The 15694-nt window shown below is 40.3% G+C and overlaps 1 protein-coding gene across 1 annotated transcript in view; it reads right to left on the bottom strand.

Annotated features, from left to right (window-relative positions):
• LOC112550401 (uromodulin-like) overlaps positions 1-15694 on the bottom strand; it is a 38682-nt gene that overhangs the window by 12176 nt on the left and 10812 nt on the right. The window contains exons 2-6 of the mRNA XM_025204848.1: positions 14766-14854; positions 11693-11797; positions 5591-5751; positions 2879-3014; positions 758-852 (exon numbers count right to left, since the gene is read on the bottom strand). Coding sequence (XP_025060633.1) covers positions 758-852; positions 2879-3014; positions 5591-5751; positions 11693-11797; positions 14766-14854 — 586 coding nt within the window. The remainder of the gene's footprint in view (positions 1-757; positions 853-2878; positions 3015-5590; positions 5752-11692; positions 11798-14765; positions 14855-15694) is intronic.

The raw sequence follows: 15694 nt of genomic DNA, 5'->3' as shown, positions 1-15694 counted from the left end.
CTTCAGAGGACAGTGAAAAAAAAAAAGCAAAAGAGTTGTTTAAATGTGCTTAAAGTGTTCACTGACACCATTCCACAAATCTGCAGTTCATTTTTGTTATAGAAGTTGATGCTATGTGCAGACTTAGACAGATCACACAATACTGGTCTACAGTTAGCTCATGCTTTCAACATTTTTCTTCCCAACTGTAAGGCTTAGAGACATATTTTAAAGAAATGGAAGCTTAAAAAATAAAAATAAGCTACTTTTAAAACTTAAAAATAAAATGTTATGGCCACTTAAGATCATATGGTAACGTAGGTGGCTTCATAATCACAGTACAGAATGGATGTATTTTCAGTAGGGGCTGTTAAAATCAGTTTGTGGGAAATTTCAGCATTCTTAGATTTTCTTTTGTCACAAGCTGGAATGAAAAATTTAAATGTTGACATTTGCTATGAAATAAAGATGTCATTTAGAAATATGAAGCCTACATTACTAAAATGCTTTATTTCAATTAAGTCAAACCTTATCATTTTGAATTTTTCTCCAATATATCATAATACTCAAAATAAAGTTGAAACGCAGCACTTCAAACTTATAGAAATATGCATTGATAAGTTTTGTTGAAAATTTGAACCAAAGCAACGTGTCTCTATGGAATGCTTACATTTTCATGGAACCAGCATTTTCCAAAGGAAAATTACTCCTTAAAAGCATTTCAACCAGCTCTGAGGTTTAAGACAATGTATCTAATGCATAATATTATGATACAAACCTTTGTTCTATAAAAGAGTACTGAACTGCATGAGAAGGATTCCTCGCTGGTGTGGACCAGCAGTTTTCAAGGCGGATTATTAGATGGCCTGGAACCTGTCAGAGGACAGATACAAATTAATTTGATGAATGCAGCATTCTGCCTTTAAGAGACATTAGTCTCATCTTTACCTAATACATGTTTATGAAGAACTTGGAGAAGCTAATGATGTAACAAATGATTACATCAAACCCTTTTCAAGATACAGATGCATGTTAATTAGAGGCAGGTCATTTTTTCCCCCTACGCATATTACAGTCTATGAAAAATCTGGGAAGGGAGGGTTGAAACCTCTCCCAAATTTGGATTTATTTCAGCAAATAATTTTGTCTAAAAGCAAAGGGAAAATTAGATGCTTTGAAACATTTTGTTTCAACATTTTCTTCTAAAAAATGACTTTTTTTTTTTAATGTGTTCCAGCCCTCCCTCCATGATAAACAGAACATTTAATTTCAGGTAGAATAAAATGTCTTAAATTGACCTGAAACTGATTCCACCTCCCTCCCTCCCCCTACCAATCCTCAAAACTCTACGGTTCTTCAGGAGAAAAGCAAAAGAAAAAAATATTGGTTTGGTTCAACCACAAGCGAGATTGAAAAATTCATTACACACACATTGCTAGTTGAGAGCCTCACAAGCCTACTAGAAACATTAATACAGAAGTTTCTATATACATCAATACAGTATTAAAGACCCTGAACATCTAACTTACCAATATGGCCTTCACTTGTGACAATTTTTCAGGCCATTAAAATATTTTAAACAATTAAAAGCTTGCATTTTGTTCATATATAAACATAAGCACATCAAAATTTAGCATTAAACATTGCTATAGATCTGCATTTGAAAATGCAACATGGTAGGGACACATAGCTGGGAGCAGGCTGTTGGGGCAGGAGAGGCTGTTGGGCAATTTAGGGGGTGCTCATATAAATTGTCACACGTGTAGGGCACAGTGGAGATCTGTTGTGATGAACCTTTCATTGCCCAAGAGTGGAGCTCTCTTTTGACAGGTCATAAGAAGTTCATTACAGAAGTGCTGGATGTGTAAGGGAGTGAGCAGCAGAGTGGAGGAGGTAGAGGGACATCCTGGAATATCCTAATCTATAAACTTCAACAGACTTGCTCAAATTCACCAGAAGGAGAACTTTTATCCAGTGAATCACAGGAAGTTCATCAGAGGGGCTGCCTCCAGAGTGAAAATGATAGCTCCTTCCTGAAACATCATGATCTTCAAGTATTCACCTCTCCATTCCCCCATTCTTATAATCAAGGTGAAGACATGGTGGGAGCAGGCAAGATGATGGGTAAATTGGCTTGAGGGACAGTACTAATGGCACTACCTAAGTATGCCACTCTACACTTCAGGCCAATTCTTCTGAAGTACTTCCCATGATTCACCACTAAAGGAAATGTAATAGATCCTCTAAGATGGGGATTTGCCTCTCAAAGAGGCATAGCCACAAGAGGAATTAGATAAGGATATATAGTTGCAGGGAGAGAGCATGGATGTGAGGGATATTTGGAGGAAGGCCCAGAGGCTGTCAATTGCTGTAAAGCAGAGATGAGAGAAGGAGCTCCTTACTGACAGCTATCCTGATCCCCTCTGCCCACTGGTTTCCTGCCTTAGTCGAAAAGGCAACCTGTCTCCCAACTTCCATAGTCCCCTTGTCCAACCCCATCACTCAATCTCATTCCAGGCAGAAAATTATTCTTCTTTGTTACACTTTTATGTTCATCTATGTTAAAGTATCAAAATAAACTATCATAAACATGCTTAATAATTGCTTTTTTTATTCTGTTTAGCACTAACTTCTGTATTGTTTGATTAACTATCAAGACAAAGCATTTCAAAGGATGCACATGACTTTTTCAGAATTTTCTTTACCAGACAATTTCAAAACAGAAATTTTGTCTTCTACGTAGCACTCCCTTCCAGAAATGCAAACCATTCATAATGCTGGAGAATCTCTCTTGGGCTCATTGTAAAGTACTATGATTGCAAAAATGTTTTGGCTTCAGTTTGCTATGCATTGTTTATACACTTCAAAGGATTTATTAAGGAATCAATTATGGTAGTACCATATTGACTTTGACAAAGATGTTGTCCTCTAGGGTTAAGAAGGGAATAGTAGTCCACATGTCCTCAAAATCTGGGTCCTTGTACAGCATCATTGAGACAGAAAAATTCCCATCTTCTGTGTTCAGTGTAATGGTTCTGCAAGCAATTTAGATAAATCAATGATGATGGGTAAATTTGTGGCAAAAAGGGACAGTGGGGCATAATCTCACAGAAAAAGAAATAAAGCTAGACTATTTTAAACTGTACCACACTGTCTAAATGTGTTTAGTAAAGTGTGTTCTATAGAGAAGCAGAAATGAACTAGATGTACTTTACTCCTCTAAACCCTCAGAAGGGTGCAGCTCTTGGTCCTCGCTGACTGCTTAACAACACTTCCAGTAGAGTTTGGTAAAAAAAAAACTTAGTTGGAACTATTTTCTGTGTGTGAACATGGTTCATTCAAACTGGTCTGGGAAATTCCACTGATTTCCCCAAAAAATTGTTTCAGAGGAAACCAGTTCTAACAATAATGAAACAACTCATTTATATTTTTGAAGAAAAATATATTCCATTGGTTAATGGTCTGTTTTCATTTCACAATTTTTAAAACTTTGCATCATATAATATTTTTAAAAGGCAAAATCAAAACATGTAGCTGACAATACATTTTTCCAGATTTTTCTTTCACAGATAATTCCAAAATTTACAATATTTTTTTCCTATTCAGAACTAATATACAAGACAATTTCATGAAACAAAATCTCTGTCCTTAACATAGCTTCAGTGATGCAAAACACCCATAAAGTTATAGTAGGGATGTCAAACTGATGGCTCGTGAGCCAAACCATGTCACGTGCCCTGTGAAACTGGTAGAGCAGCTGGGGATTTGGGGGTAGGACACCTTGGGGTGGGGACTGCTGCCTAAATCCAGGGCATGGAGCCCCATTGGATATGCATGTCTGAACAAGGGATGAGTGACAGCTGTATTAATTCCTGCTTTTGCTGCTCACCCTAGCACCATATACACATCCAGCCCTCAGGCAATTCAACTCCCAAAGAAGACTTTATCCTATCCAGAGGTATTTTCAATGGGTAATGAACTGCCATGCTGTCTTGTGGGCCACCATCCTACTCTTCAGTGCTGGGGGTCTCTCAAGAGGAACGGGGTATGGGCCAACATGTTCCCACTATTTCTAACTGCCAGAATGGACCTCTGGCCACTGAAACCATGATATAAATCAGATCTCTAATTTAAGACAGAACATGGCCTTTCCCTTGGCTGTTCCCAGATCAGGCTAGCACAGAGGTAACTTACGTTCCTCCTCTCCAAAGGTCTCATCTTGAACAAAGTTAACTCATAAAGATGGGATCTGGGCCAACAAGGGCATATTTTATAATACCCTAAATCCCAGAAACCATAACTATTTTGGTATGACCCAAATGGCCAAGTAGCAAGGTGCTGTGTAAACAGCACCAGGGCTAGAAATTACTCCTGGCATGTCTTACAGCATGGGTCAGCAACCTTTTAGAAGCAGCAGACTAAACTAATGAAGCTTGGTCCAATGGTAAACCACTGCTTCCAACCCAGCCACCGGTGCAGCTTTGCAAACCTGATGCACTTGGTTGGCAGGCTGGATCCAGCCCATGGGTCAGAGGCTGCTGACCCCTAATGTTTCTTCTTACCTAGGTTTTTGGATTTTTTCACCTTCAAATGTTCTCGTTTCAGGAAACAAAATTACTTATTAAAAAATAATTCAAAGAAACCAGGTTTGCCATGGAACACTATATAGATGTACTATAAACCAGGCTAGTAGATGGGTGCCTAATGATTTTTTCTGCCAGGTGATACATAAAACAGTTACTAAGGAGTTAGGTTCCAGTTCAGCCAAGTATTAAATACAAACTCAAGTCATTGTGTATAGATTGGCAGGTGTTTAAAATGCTTTGCTGAATTGGGTCCCTAACTGCACTTTTTGCAAGAATAGGGTTGTCAGCTCCCATGTCCCAGACAGATTCCATTTCTAGTATTTAGTGTTGAATTGATTAGTCTAGGCCCAGATCCACTTAACTTCTCGGCCACTCTAAGAGCTGCAAATGTATTCATGCATACCATCAGACTCAGTCATAACTCCCATCTGTTGTGGGTGCTCCCTTTACTATGACTCACATTGTGCCATGCTGCAAGGGTTGGAAGGAGGTTTTGTGGCCCTAGAATTCATTGCCTCTTCCCTGGTCTTTGTATTTTGGGCTTAGACATTTGCCACAATGCCTGCAGCACACTGAGGCACTGCTTCAAGAAAGAGTCTCTCTGACAGGAGGCCTGCATCTCAAGGATGCTGATAAATTTGTAAGTGATTTGTGTTACAGAAGAGCCTAAAAGTATCATGAGTGATTAAGACCCTACACTTTTAAGCACTGGGAATGCATAAAAGAGGAGGCCTTAAATCACAGAGAAAGTCTATGACAAAGCTAGAGCCCAAAGTGTCTGAATCCCAGTCCATTGTGTTCATAAGATCATTCTTCATTTTAATCAGTCTGTATTACTGCCAGTATTACTGTACTGTGCACAACTTGTAAAAGGACTAGCTATAGTTCTTCTGGATGAAAGGAGCTACATGAAAAGTAACATATCAGAGGAATAAGAAGTCTACCCATCTTCTTGCTTAATTTGCCTCAGTTTTTAATGACTCTAGACAGTTTAATGGTACAAGATTAAAAAATAATGGATTTACCTGATATCAACACTGATCTTATTATCCCCATTAGGCTGCTGCACCAGGTAATTAATAGGGTATCGGCAAGCAAATGTAATATTGATAAAGGTTCTTGTAATTACTTCAGAAAAGTTACTCTGTATGGTGTTGGTGAAAACAATATGTGTATCATCAGAAGCCTGAAAGGTGATAGAAAAAAAGAGTTGTTGACACGTGCTATTTATTCATAAACAGCCTAACTTGCATAATAAACTGCGAGTAGGTACATTATCCCTCCGGTAACTCCACCAAAGGTGGCTGCTATTATTAATTATAATTATGTTTAGTTTTGTTGTGCCTAGAGCCAATGCAAGAACACGACTCTTGCACTAGGCTGGAAGGGGTGAGAATGTTAATTTTGTTCAAAGCATTAACAAATAAATGACTCCAGCCACAAGTGTGGGAAAGAATGCTGCCCAACTGACAGGCGATCCAGTAAGTTTTTGGAGAGCATTGGAGACAATTTCCTGGTGCAAGTGTTGGAGAGACCAAGTAGGGGCCGTGCTCTTCTTGACCTACTGCTCACAAATAGGGAATAACTGGTGGGGGATGTAGAAGTGGATGTGGGCAGCAGTGACCACAAGATGACTGAGTTCAGGATCCTGACAAAAGGAAGAAAGGAGAGCAGCAGACCGTGGACTTCAGAAAAGCAGACTTCGACTTCCTCAGGAGTCCTGATAGGCAGGATTCCCTGGGGGCGTCCAGTCTCGGGTGGAAAGGAGACCAGGAGATCTGGTTGTATTTTAAAGAAACCTTACTGACGGGGCATGAGCAAACCGTTCTGATGTGCAGGAAAAATAGCAAATGTGGCAAGTGACCAGCTTGGTTTAGCCGAGAAATTGCTGGTGAGCTTAAACACAAAGAGGAAGCTTACAAGAAGTGGAAGCTTGGGCTAACAACTTGGGAGGAGTATAAGACTATTGCTCAGGCATGCAGGGATGAAGTCAGGAAGGCCAAAGTACAATGGGAGTTGCAGCTAGCAAGGGACGTGAAGGGTAACAAGAAGGGTTTCTACAAGTATGTTAGCAACAAGAGGAAGGTCAGGGAAAGTGCAGGTCCCTTACTGGAGGCAACCTAGTGACAGGTGATGAAGAAAAGGCTCAAGGGCTCAATGCCTTTTTTACCTCAGTCTTCACAGGCAAGGTCAGCTCCCATACTACTGTACCTGGAAGCACAGTTTGGGAAGAAGGTGAGCTGCCCTCAGTGGTGAACGAACAGGTTAGGGACTATGTAGAAAAGCTGGGTGTGTACAAGTACATGGGGCCGGATGCAATGCATCCAAGGGTGTTGAGAGAGTTGGCTGATGTAATTGCAGAGTCACTGGACATCATTAAAAACTTGTGGTGGTTGGGGGAGGTCCTGGACAACTGGAAAAGGGCAAATACAGTGCTCATCTTTAAGAAAGGGAAGAAGGAGGATCCAGGGAACTACAGACCAGTCAGCCTCACCTCAGTCCCTGGAAAAATCATGGAGCAAGTCCTCAAAGAATCCATTTCTAAGCACTTGGAGAAGATGATGATTAGGAACAATCACCAAAAGCAAGTCAGGCCTGTCCAATCTGATTGCCTTCCATGATGAGATAACTAGCTCTGTAGATGTGGGAAAAGCAGTGGACATAATCTACCTTGACTTTAGCAAGGCTTTTGATACCGTCTCCCACAGCATTCTTGCAAGCAAGTTGAGGAAGTATGGGTTGGATGAATGGACTGTAAGGTGGATAGAAAGCTGGCTGGATTGTCAGGGTCAATGAGTACTAATCAATGGCTTGATGTCTAGCTGGCAGCTGGTATCAAGTGGAGTGCCCCAGGGGTGAGTCCTGGGGCTGGTTTTGTTCAAAATCTTCATTAACCATCTGGAAGATAGGATGGATTGCACCCTCAACAACTTCATGGATGACATCAAGCTGGGGGTGGGGGTTCAGTACATACCCTGGAGGGTAGGGCTAGGATTTGGAGTGACCAGACAAATTGGAGGATTGGGCCAAAGAAATGTCATGAGGTTCAACAAGGGCAAGTACAAAGTCCTGCACTTAGGATGGAACAATCCCATGTACTGCCATAGCCAGGGACTGACTGACTAAACAGCAGCTCCTTAGAAAAGGACCTGGGGGTTACAGTGGAGAATAAGCTAAATACGAGTCAGCAGTGTGCCCTTGTTGCCAACATGGCTAACAACAGACTGGGCTGCGTTAGTAGGAGCATTGCCAGCAGATTAAGGGAAGTAATTATTGTGCTGTATTCTGCACTGGTGAGACCACATCTGGAGTACTGTGTCGTTTTGCCCCCTGCCCCCACTATAGAAAGGATGTGTACAAGTTGGAGAGAGTCCAGCAAAGGGCAACTAAAATGATTCAGGGGGCTGGGGCACATGACTTCTCAGGAGAGGCTGAGGGAAATGGGCTTATTTAGTTTACAGAAGAGAAGACTGAGAGGGGATTTGATAGAAGCCTTTAAATACCTGAAGGGTGGTTCAAAAGAGGATGGAGCTAGACTGTTCTCCATAGTGGCAGATGAAAGAATGGGAAGCAATGGTCTCAAGGTGCAGCAAGGGAAATTTAGGTTAGATATTAGGAAAAACTCTCACTAGGAGGGTGGTAAAGCACTGGAACTGGTTACCTAAAGGTGGCAGAGTCTCCACCCTTGGAGGGTTTTAAGACATGGCTTGACAAAGCCCGGGCTGGAATGATCTAGGTGGGGCTGGTCCTGCTTTGAGCAGGGGGCTGGCCTAGATGACCTCCTGAGGTCCCTTTCAATCCTAACTTTCTATGATTCTATGATATTGTAAACAAAGTCAAACTATACATACAATAGCATTAGTAGATTCAACAGAAAGTACCTTAAGATTCACACATGCAGATTTAACACATTCACATATCTCATAGGGGGCTTCAGTCAGGGGAGGAGAAGGGGTGGAGATGGGAATGAGAACCATGGGAGCAGAAGGGTGACATAATTATGGGTGGTGAAGCAAAAGGGAGGGAACTGGGGGTTTAGAGTAGCTATCAGCCCCATATTCTGTCCTTCTGTGTGCGTGCACACACCTACAGGGGTTCAGGGAGCTGCTCCCCTAGAAGTATTTGTGCATTATGTTGTTTGTGTGTGGGATCTGAATCCCTACTCCTTTATGGGGAGTGGTGGTCTGAATCCCTTCCCTGTCCCCATATGGACCAAGATCAGACAGTGATGTGGTGTGGGGGTTGTCAAGGTTCCTTCCCCGTCTCTGGTGAATGTATTAGGATTTGGAGGAATCTTGTTCCAGTAAGGTTATCTGAACTCTAGTCCACATGTCTAGGAGGTCCTACACAGGCAGTGTTAGCAATTAAATACTGCAAATGTTTCAGAGCCTAGCTGTAATCCCTATTTCACTAAAACACGTGCAGAATGAGAAAGAATTACTTAGGAACCACACAGTGTTCTTTACTTTCACTTAGCTACAGCAGCAGCTTTGCTGCAAACCTACATAACAACAACTTCTTTAACAATCATTTGTTCCTATAAACAGCATTTCTACTTTGGTTATAAAAGACAGGAAATTCAATGGCAAACTGTTACTGTAGAATTAAGATTGCTTGGGGGTATTTCATACCCTCCTCAAACACAGCAAAACTCAAACTCTTCAGTTCCTGGTTTTTAAGAAGTTAAGGCATACATCCAGGCAATCATAAATCTGCTTTTTTTGGAGCAATACCTCAGTAGGCCCATAATAACCTGCTTTTGAACTGTACTGAACAGAGCGACCTGTGCCTGCTGTATAGTCAAAACCTTAGCCTATTCTACAGGAAGGCACCACATCTGCTAAATTTTACAATTCCTTTACCTGCTTTTATGGCCCCTTGACCTTACTCTCACAATGCCATATAACACTGTACTTTCACTTGTACAACATTAAACTGACAGACAACACTTGTCTCCCACCTACCATCTAACAATCTTCTATGCAAGGTGATTCCTGAACTCTGCTACTGAAAAAACTGCACAATGTAGCACTCAAATGAGGCTTATTATTGTTCTCTGAATGCACATCATTATTATTTAGCTTTATATCCTGTAGCTCTTTGCTTTGATCACATACAGGGATCAAGGACATGGCTCACCGCTGCCACAAAGGTCATGTTTTCTCCCCGACTCTGAGACCTCTGACACCCCACAGCACTGCCAAGATACCCCAACTGTACCACTTAATGCAGCTGCACCTAGTACAGTGAATGCTGGATAGCTAATTCTCACTGGCAGCTGCCAACTCTGGGTATGCAGTAATGGATCTATATGACTTGGAAGAAAGGCTATGGTAGTACATAGAGAATTCCTTTTGTGTCACAAATTATTTTAAATTATAAACTTTCAGCAGTTTGGACTGTGTCCTTACACATGTTTATACCATGCCTAGCACACAGGGCTTCTGTACAGATCCTATTATAATGTTTACTTACTGTTACTGTTCCTTTAAATACAGAAATTGATAATGCATGATATTAGCAGCTATAAAATCCTACATGCAGTTTATTCTTGGGTTTGCTCTTCAGACAAAGGAATCAGCCTCTCTCTACCCCATAGGCCTGATAAAAATGTCAGCTGATAAGTTTAAGCTATTTCTTTCTTTCATTCTCAATCTCCTTCAAAATGAAGCCAATACTTATGGACTAACAATCTTCCTTTTTGTGTGCTGTGGATAACTGCATTATGCATAGGGGGTCATGGCATCTGATCTTATCTTCTGCCACATTAATGAAGGTTTCTTCTTTGTCTATGCCCTAGAATCCACACATTTGTAGCTAAAGAATCTTCAAAATACCCACAAACTATTTTCTAAACGTACAGTATATCCTACTTCTATGCATACTGGATAAGTGCATAATTCACTTTGTATAAGACAACACCAGTCCTAACTTGCCTATTGCTTACATTTTAACACCAGCTTATCTACATATCAGGTAACAGCAAGAAACCTCTTAAGTGCATAGCTTCTTTCCACCCTGTAATAGGACTGAAAGAGACAGATGTACAGATAGATAATAGCTATATTTGTGCTTAGATGTACAATAAAGTATGTTCACTGAGGTGGAGCATCAGCTGTTTATTAAGACATGGTCATGAGGATGCCTGAAGATAACTAAGGCCCTGGTAGCTTGTATTCTAGAGGTAAATGAATGGGTGCAGAGGTGAGGCCAATAGTGCAATCAGAAACTCGCCAATGAGGATAGTTGTTAAGATAGCACAGATGTTTGATTTCTAGCAAACTTCCTATCAAGATAAAAGATTTTAGTCATTTGTTTCCCTATAACTTTGAATTCGAAATAGTTCTGGTCTTATTTTAAATATTTTGCAGTGAACACACATATACATTTGCCCTCTTATTTACAATACTCTGCTAAGTGTAATACATACTAAAAATGATAATAGTACTTATTGGTGAAATGAATGCAATTGAAGGAAGTTGGTTCTTGGTGAGATTCTCTCTCAGATTGCCCCTACTGCTAATCCTTTGCATCTAAAGAGTTGTACGGACTATTCATGGCAGCATTTGGCTTTTTTATAGCTATGGAATATCATCTTTTGCCTGTATGCAGACTGTGTGCGTGTGCGTGTGTGTGTGTGTGTGTGCACGCGCGCACGTATAGAGAGATGAAGAGAAAGAGCGAGCGAGCGAGCGAGCGCAAGGCTTTGCATTTGTCTGTAACAAAGCGAGTTTACATAGGCCTGTATTACTAGTTTGTTAATAACTGACAGAGAAGATCTGATAGGAAATGTATACTTTAACACAACAGACACGAGTCCTTGCTTCCACTGTCAATGTATTTCATGCACTAAGATATTTTACTACTACTACTAATAATAATTCAGATTACATGTAAAATTTGTATTAACTCAATATTAGTATAAGAACTCTTGGGTCTTCCTTAATGTTTAGGATAACAATAAATTAATACTGAGCAATAAAACACATACAGAAAATAAAAGGCTGTTTGATTCAATGTTATATGTATTTGTTATTCTGTGGTTCTAGTTGATTATAATTGTGGCGCACAAATTAAACGATATAAGATGACTTCATCACAACAGCAGTATCTTGTGCATATATTACCATTTGAGTTCCACAGTCTGTGAAATTGTTTTTAATGCTGAACACGTAAAGGTTTGCTGTCTCAGTACCGTGACATGCAGGGTCATTGAGGTGTAAATCAGAGATCTGAAATGAAATGATCATTTATTTTTTTAATTGTTTATTACATCTTTAGCAAAAGTCTATTTCATGTTTAGATCACCACTACTTAAATCTATACAACAATGCAGGTCTCAAGACACAACATTTCACCTTCAACCAGGAAAAATAATCTTAACTACATACTGCAACAGAAAGTAAGCAGTGACCAATCAGAATGTCAACCCTCCTCCTTGATTCTTTTCCCACTTAACTTTTCTCAGAGCATAATCAAGCTGTTAAATACCCTGGGATCACATTTTGGTCCTGAGGGCCCATGGACCACAAGGAGGAGGAGGCATGCAAGGGACTGCATAATGCTTCCAAGGTGCTGGGGAAAGGAGCAATAAATAGCTGCACTTGTATACCTATATAAAAAGGTGGATAAACTGCTTCCCCAAATTGCTTTGATGGAACAGGGCCAGGACTGCACGTATCTGAGTAGATATTACTGACACAATTCAGACAATAATACTGTGTGCAACTCTTTCCTACAGAATTGTACTGAGGAACGGTGGCAGATAAGTGTCATGTAATCTTTCCTCTAATTCTTTACTGCTGTAGAAGGCGGATGTAATTATAGCCTGCAAGTTCAGATGATCCCTTTTTGTTTTAAACATGCTGTCAAGCCTGCTTTCTAATTTACTGCATTCACTCAAATCCAAAACGAGTGTTTTCCCCCCTCATTCAACCTAGGGAAAAAGAAGCTTTTCTTGGATTTGAGCATGGTCAGAGCAGACAGCTGCTGTAGGTCCTGCTCCAGCTGCAGTCATGACTCAGGGAAGACTGTGTGGTGTGTGGGGCAGGAAGGATAATGGGGGGAGGGGAACACAAGGGACATGGTGCAGTTCAGGCTGCAGTAGACCAAGCTTTGGCAGAAAAACTGCTGCAGCTTCAGATTTGGTCCTGGACCTGGGACTAGAACTGCCACCATTCCAGCTGCCTGGTTGGGGAAGAAGCTATGCACTGGGAGTATAGGGAAGATAAGGTAAAAGTGGTGCTGCTTTCCCCACTGCTTTCCCCCAGCCACTGCTTTCCCCACTGCAGCGGTAGAGGGGAAAATTCAAAACAACCTTCCAATAATTAGATTTTATACATGGAAAATTATAATAAATTTATAGTTTTCCATGTGTAGAATCTAATTATTGGGAAGGAGTCTTAAATTCAAAGTTGGCTTGGATTTGGGTAAAAATGCTAATGTGATCATGCCTGATCTTTTAAGCCAATTTAAGTATTCTCAGCAGAACTTGAGAAAGGATATTTTGGTTTTGTTGCAGGACTACAAATAAAGTTATGATTGAACTGAAACATTCTTTTCCCCAAATAACAAAGAAACAATTTTCTGGGCTAATCTTTTATCAACTTATATCAGCTTATAAATGAATGGGTGAAAAAAGTTGTTTGAAAATGAAAAACCCATACTTTTTTTTTTTAAATGCTGGAATCTAACATTTCCTAAATGAAAGACCTTTGTTTTTTATATATATATATATAAAACAAAGGTCTTTCATTTATAATATATAACAAAGGTCTTTCATATATACATCTAATCCTAAATGAAAGACCTTTGTTTTTATTTATTTATATAAAACAAAGGTCTTTCATTTAGGATATCTATCTATCTATCTAACAGGACAAAAATTATATATATATATATTAGATAGATAAATGGTTTAAAAAAAATTTGTCCTGTTTTTTGATTGACACCATTCACTAAATTAGGCCTGAGTCTGCAAATAGTTTCTGTATTCCCTCAGACTGTATCTTGGTTGTATTCGCCAAAAGTATATATAGCTATATCTACATATCCTCCACCACTCCCTGCTGTAATTATCAGCCGAAGACAAGCTAGTGAAGTCTCACACTTTCCAGAGCAGCTCCAGCAAAATGGTGGCAAAAGAATAGTGAGTGATTACCATATGTGGTCTTCTTTACACCCTCAAATTTTACATTCCAGAAACTTGTAAAATAAACAAGTTAGTAGACAATGTAATCAGAGAGAAATAAATAATAACCAATATGAAAATAGCTCTCCTAACAAACATGCAGCAGTATGAAGGAATGAAAACATTTCACATTTTATCAAATTTTGTCTTCATCTATTGCAGAAAAATACATGCATTCTATACAGACAAGGAGGAGAGAGAATTGACTCTTAGGGAAAAATCTCTCTCATGCTATAGGATATAAAACCTAAATGCTTGATGGTTTATGGAGAAGTCAGTAGAAACAGCCACATGAAATATCCCTGTGCATGAGCTGAATGGAAAACAAGTTTTTGCCCTATTAAAGATATTGATAGAACTGGAAAACTCTCTGGAAGACTGAAAGACTTACTGGAAGACTGTCATCCTCATATCAAGGGGATGCTACTGATACCCGAATGATAGAGATGCAATAGTTTTCCTTAGAGCTTTTTTGTTTCTTAATTCTTGTGGAATCTGATATTTGGGCATGACTTTCAAAGGCAAGAGGCAGAAGCTACTTTCTAGTAGCTGATAAAGCAGGCTGTCACCTATGAAAGGTAGCATTTCCCTGGCTGGTGTAATCTCCCTTTTGGGACATTATAACTCAGTATCTGGGTAACTTAAGCATGAACACTATTAAAAGGAGCCAAGAAGGTAAACGTTTATGTTTTATTCATAACTGAAAGTGATACAAATGACTTCAAGTACCAATGCAAGTGCAGTGTGAATAACAGTTCACAGGGCCAAATATAATTGACTTCACAGAAGCTTCCATTGACTTCAGCAAGAGCCATGACAGTAGAGCTGGCTCATCACTTGTTGTCTATTAAAATCTAGGAGCTTGCACGGTATTACAACTGCATGAAATGCAGGTCTAGAACTGTCCGAGAGGAAATGATGCTACACTCAAGAAAAAATAAAATTTCCATATTTGAAGACACTCTTTTAAACAAAGCACCTGAGCAGTTTGATGTACAAGTGAAACTTACAAGGATTGGAGGGTTCTTGCTTAGGAAAAAATAACTTGGAATCTCCACCTCAATCTGGTCTTTAGCACAGGTGATGGTTTTGTTGATTTCTGTATAAACATTAAAATTAAAGTTTTGTAACTCAACTTGACTCTCAGTACATTACAGTCTATATTTAACAAAAATATTCTACCTAAAAGTGAACAAGGATTCCTTGGTTTAAATACTGAAACTTCATTCATGTATATACATATACACATATATACTACATTTATGTGAATCCAAGAGAAGGTTTCTCCCCCCACCGTTCAGCATGAGGAAAAGTGCTTTGTCTTGCATTTGAGGGGAAGAGGGAGCAGACAACTGCTGCTACTTGGACACTGGTCCCAGAATCTTGGTTAGGGCCAGAATCAGAGCCACAACAGCTGCCTCTGCATGCCCTCTACTGCCTTTGTCTGCCCTGCCTGTCCCCGCGGCTTCTGCCCCTTCCATCCTTCTTACCATCAGGTACAGCTCTCGCTTCGGCTCCATTCCCTCCCAAGGCATAGATCCCATGAAAGCTCCATCCCCTGCCTGGCTAACGAATAACAGGACAGCTCCAGTCCCTAGACTCCACTGTGTGGATGGGCAGGGACCATGCTACCATGTACCCTGTGCTACAGAGGGAATGGAGCCAGAGCTGCATCTGACAGTAGAGGGAGCAGAGGCTACAGGGCAGGCACCAGAGGCACAGGTGATGGGCTCACTGCAAGGGGAAGATGTAGCGGGGGGGAGTCGAGGGAGAGGGGGTTGCCTGATCACCCCAGCCATCAGCCCCCCTGCAGCTTTCCCTGCTGTAGCAGTGGGGGGAAAGGGGGAGGCAAATGTACAATGACCCTCTGATAATTAGATGCTATACCTGGAAAATTATAACAAATGTATACATTTTTCATATGTAGAATGTAATTATT

This window comes from Alligator sinensis, unplaced genomic scaffold (genome assembly GCF_000455745.1).
Source record: "Alligator sinensis unplaced genomic scaffold, ASM45574v1 scaffold153_1, whole genome shotgun sequence".
NCBI classification, from domain to species: Eukaryota; Metazoa; Chordata; order Crocodylia; family Alligatoridae; genus Alligator; species Alligator sinensis.
This window is presented reverse-complemented; position numbering and strand designations above follow the sequence as displayed.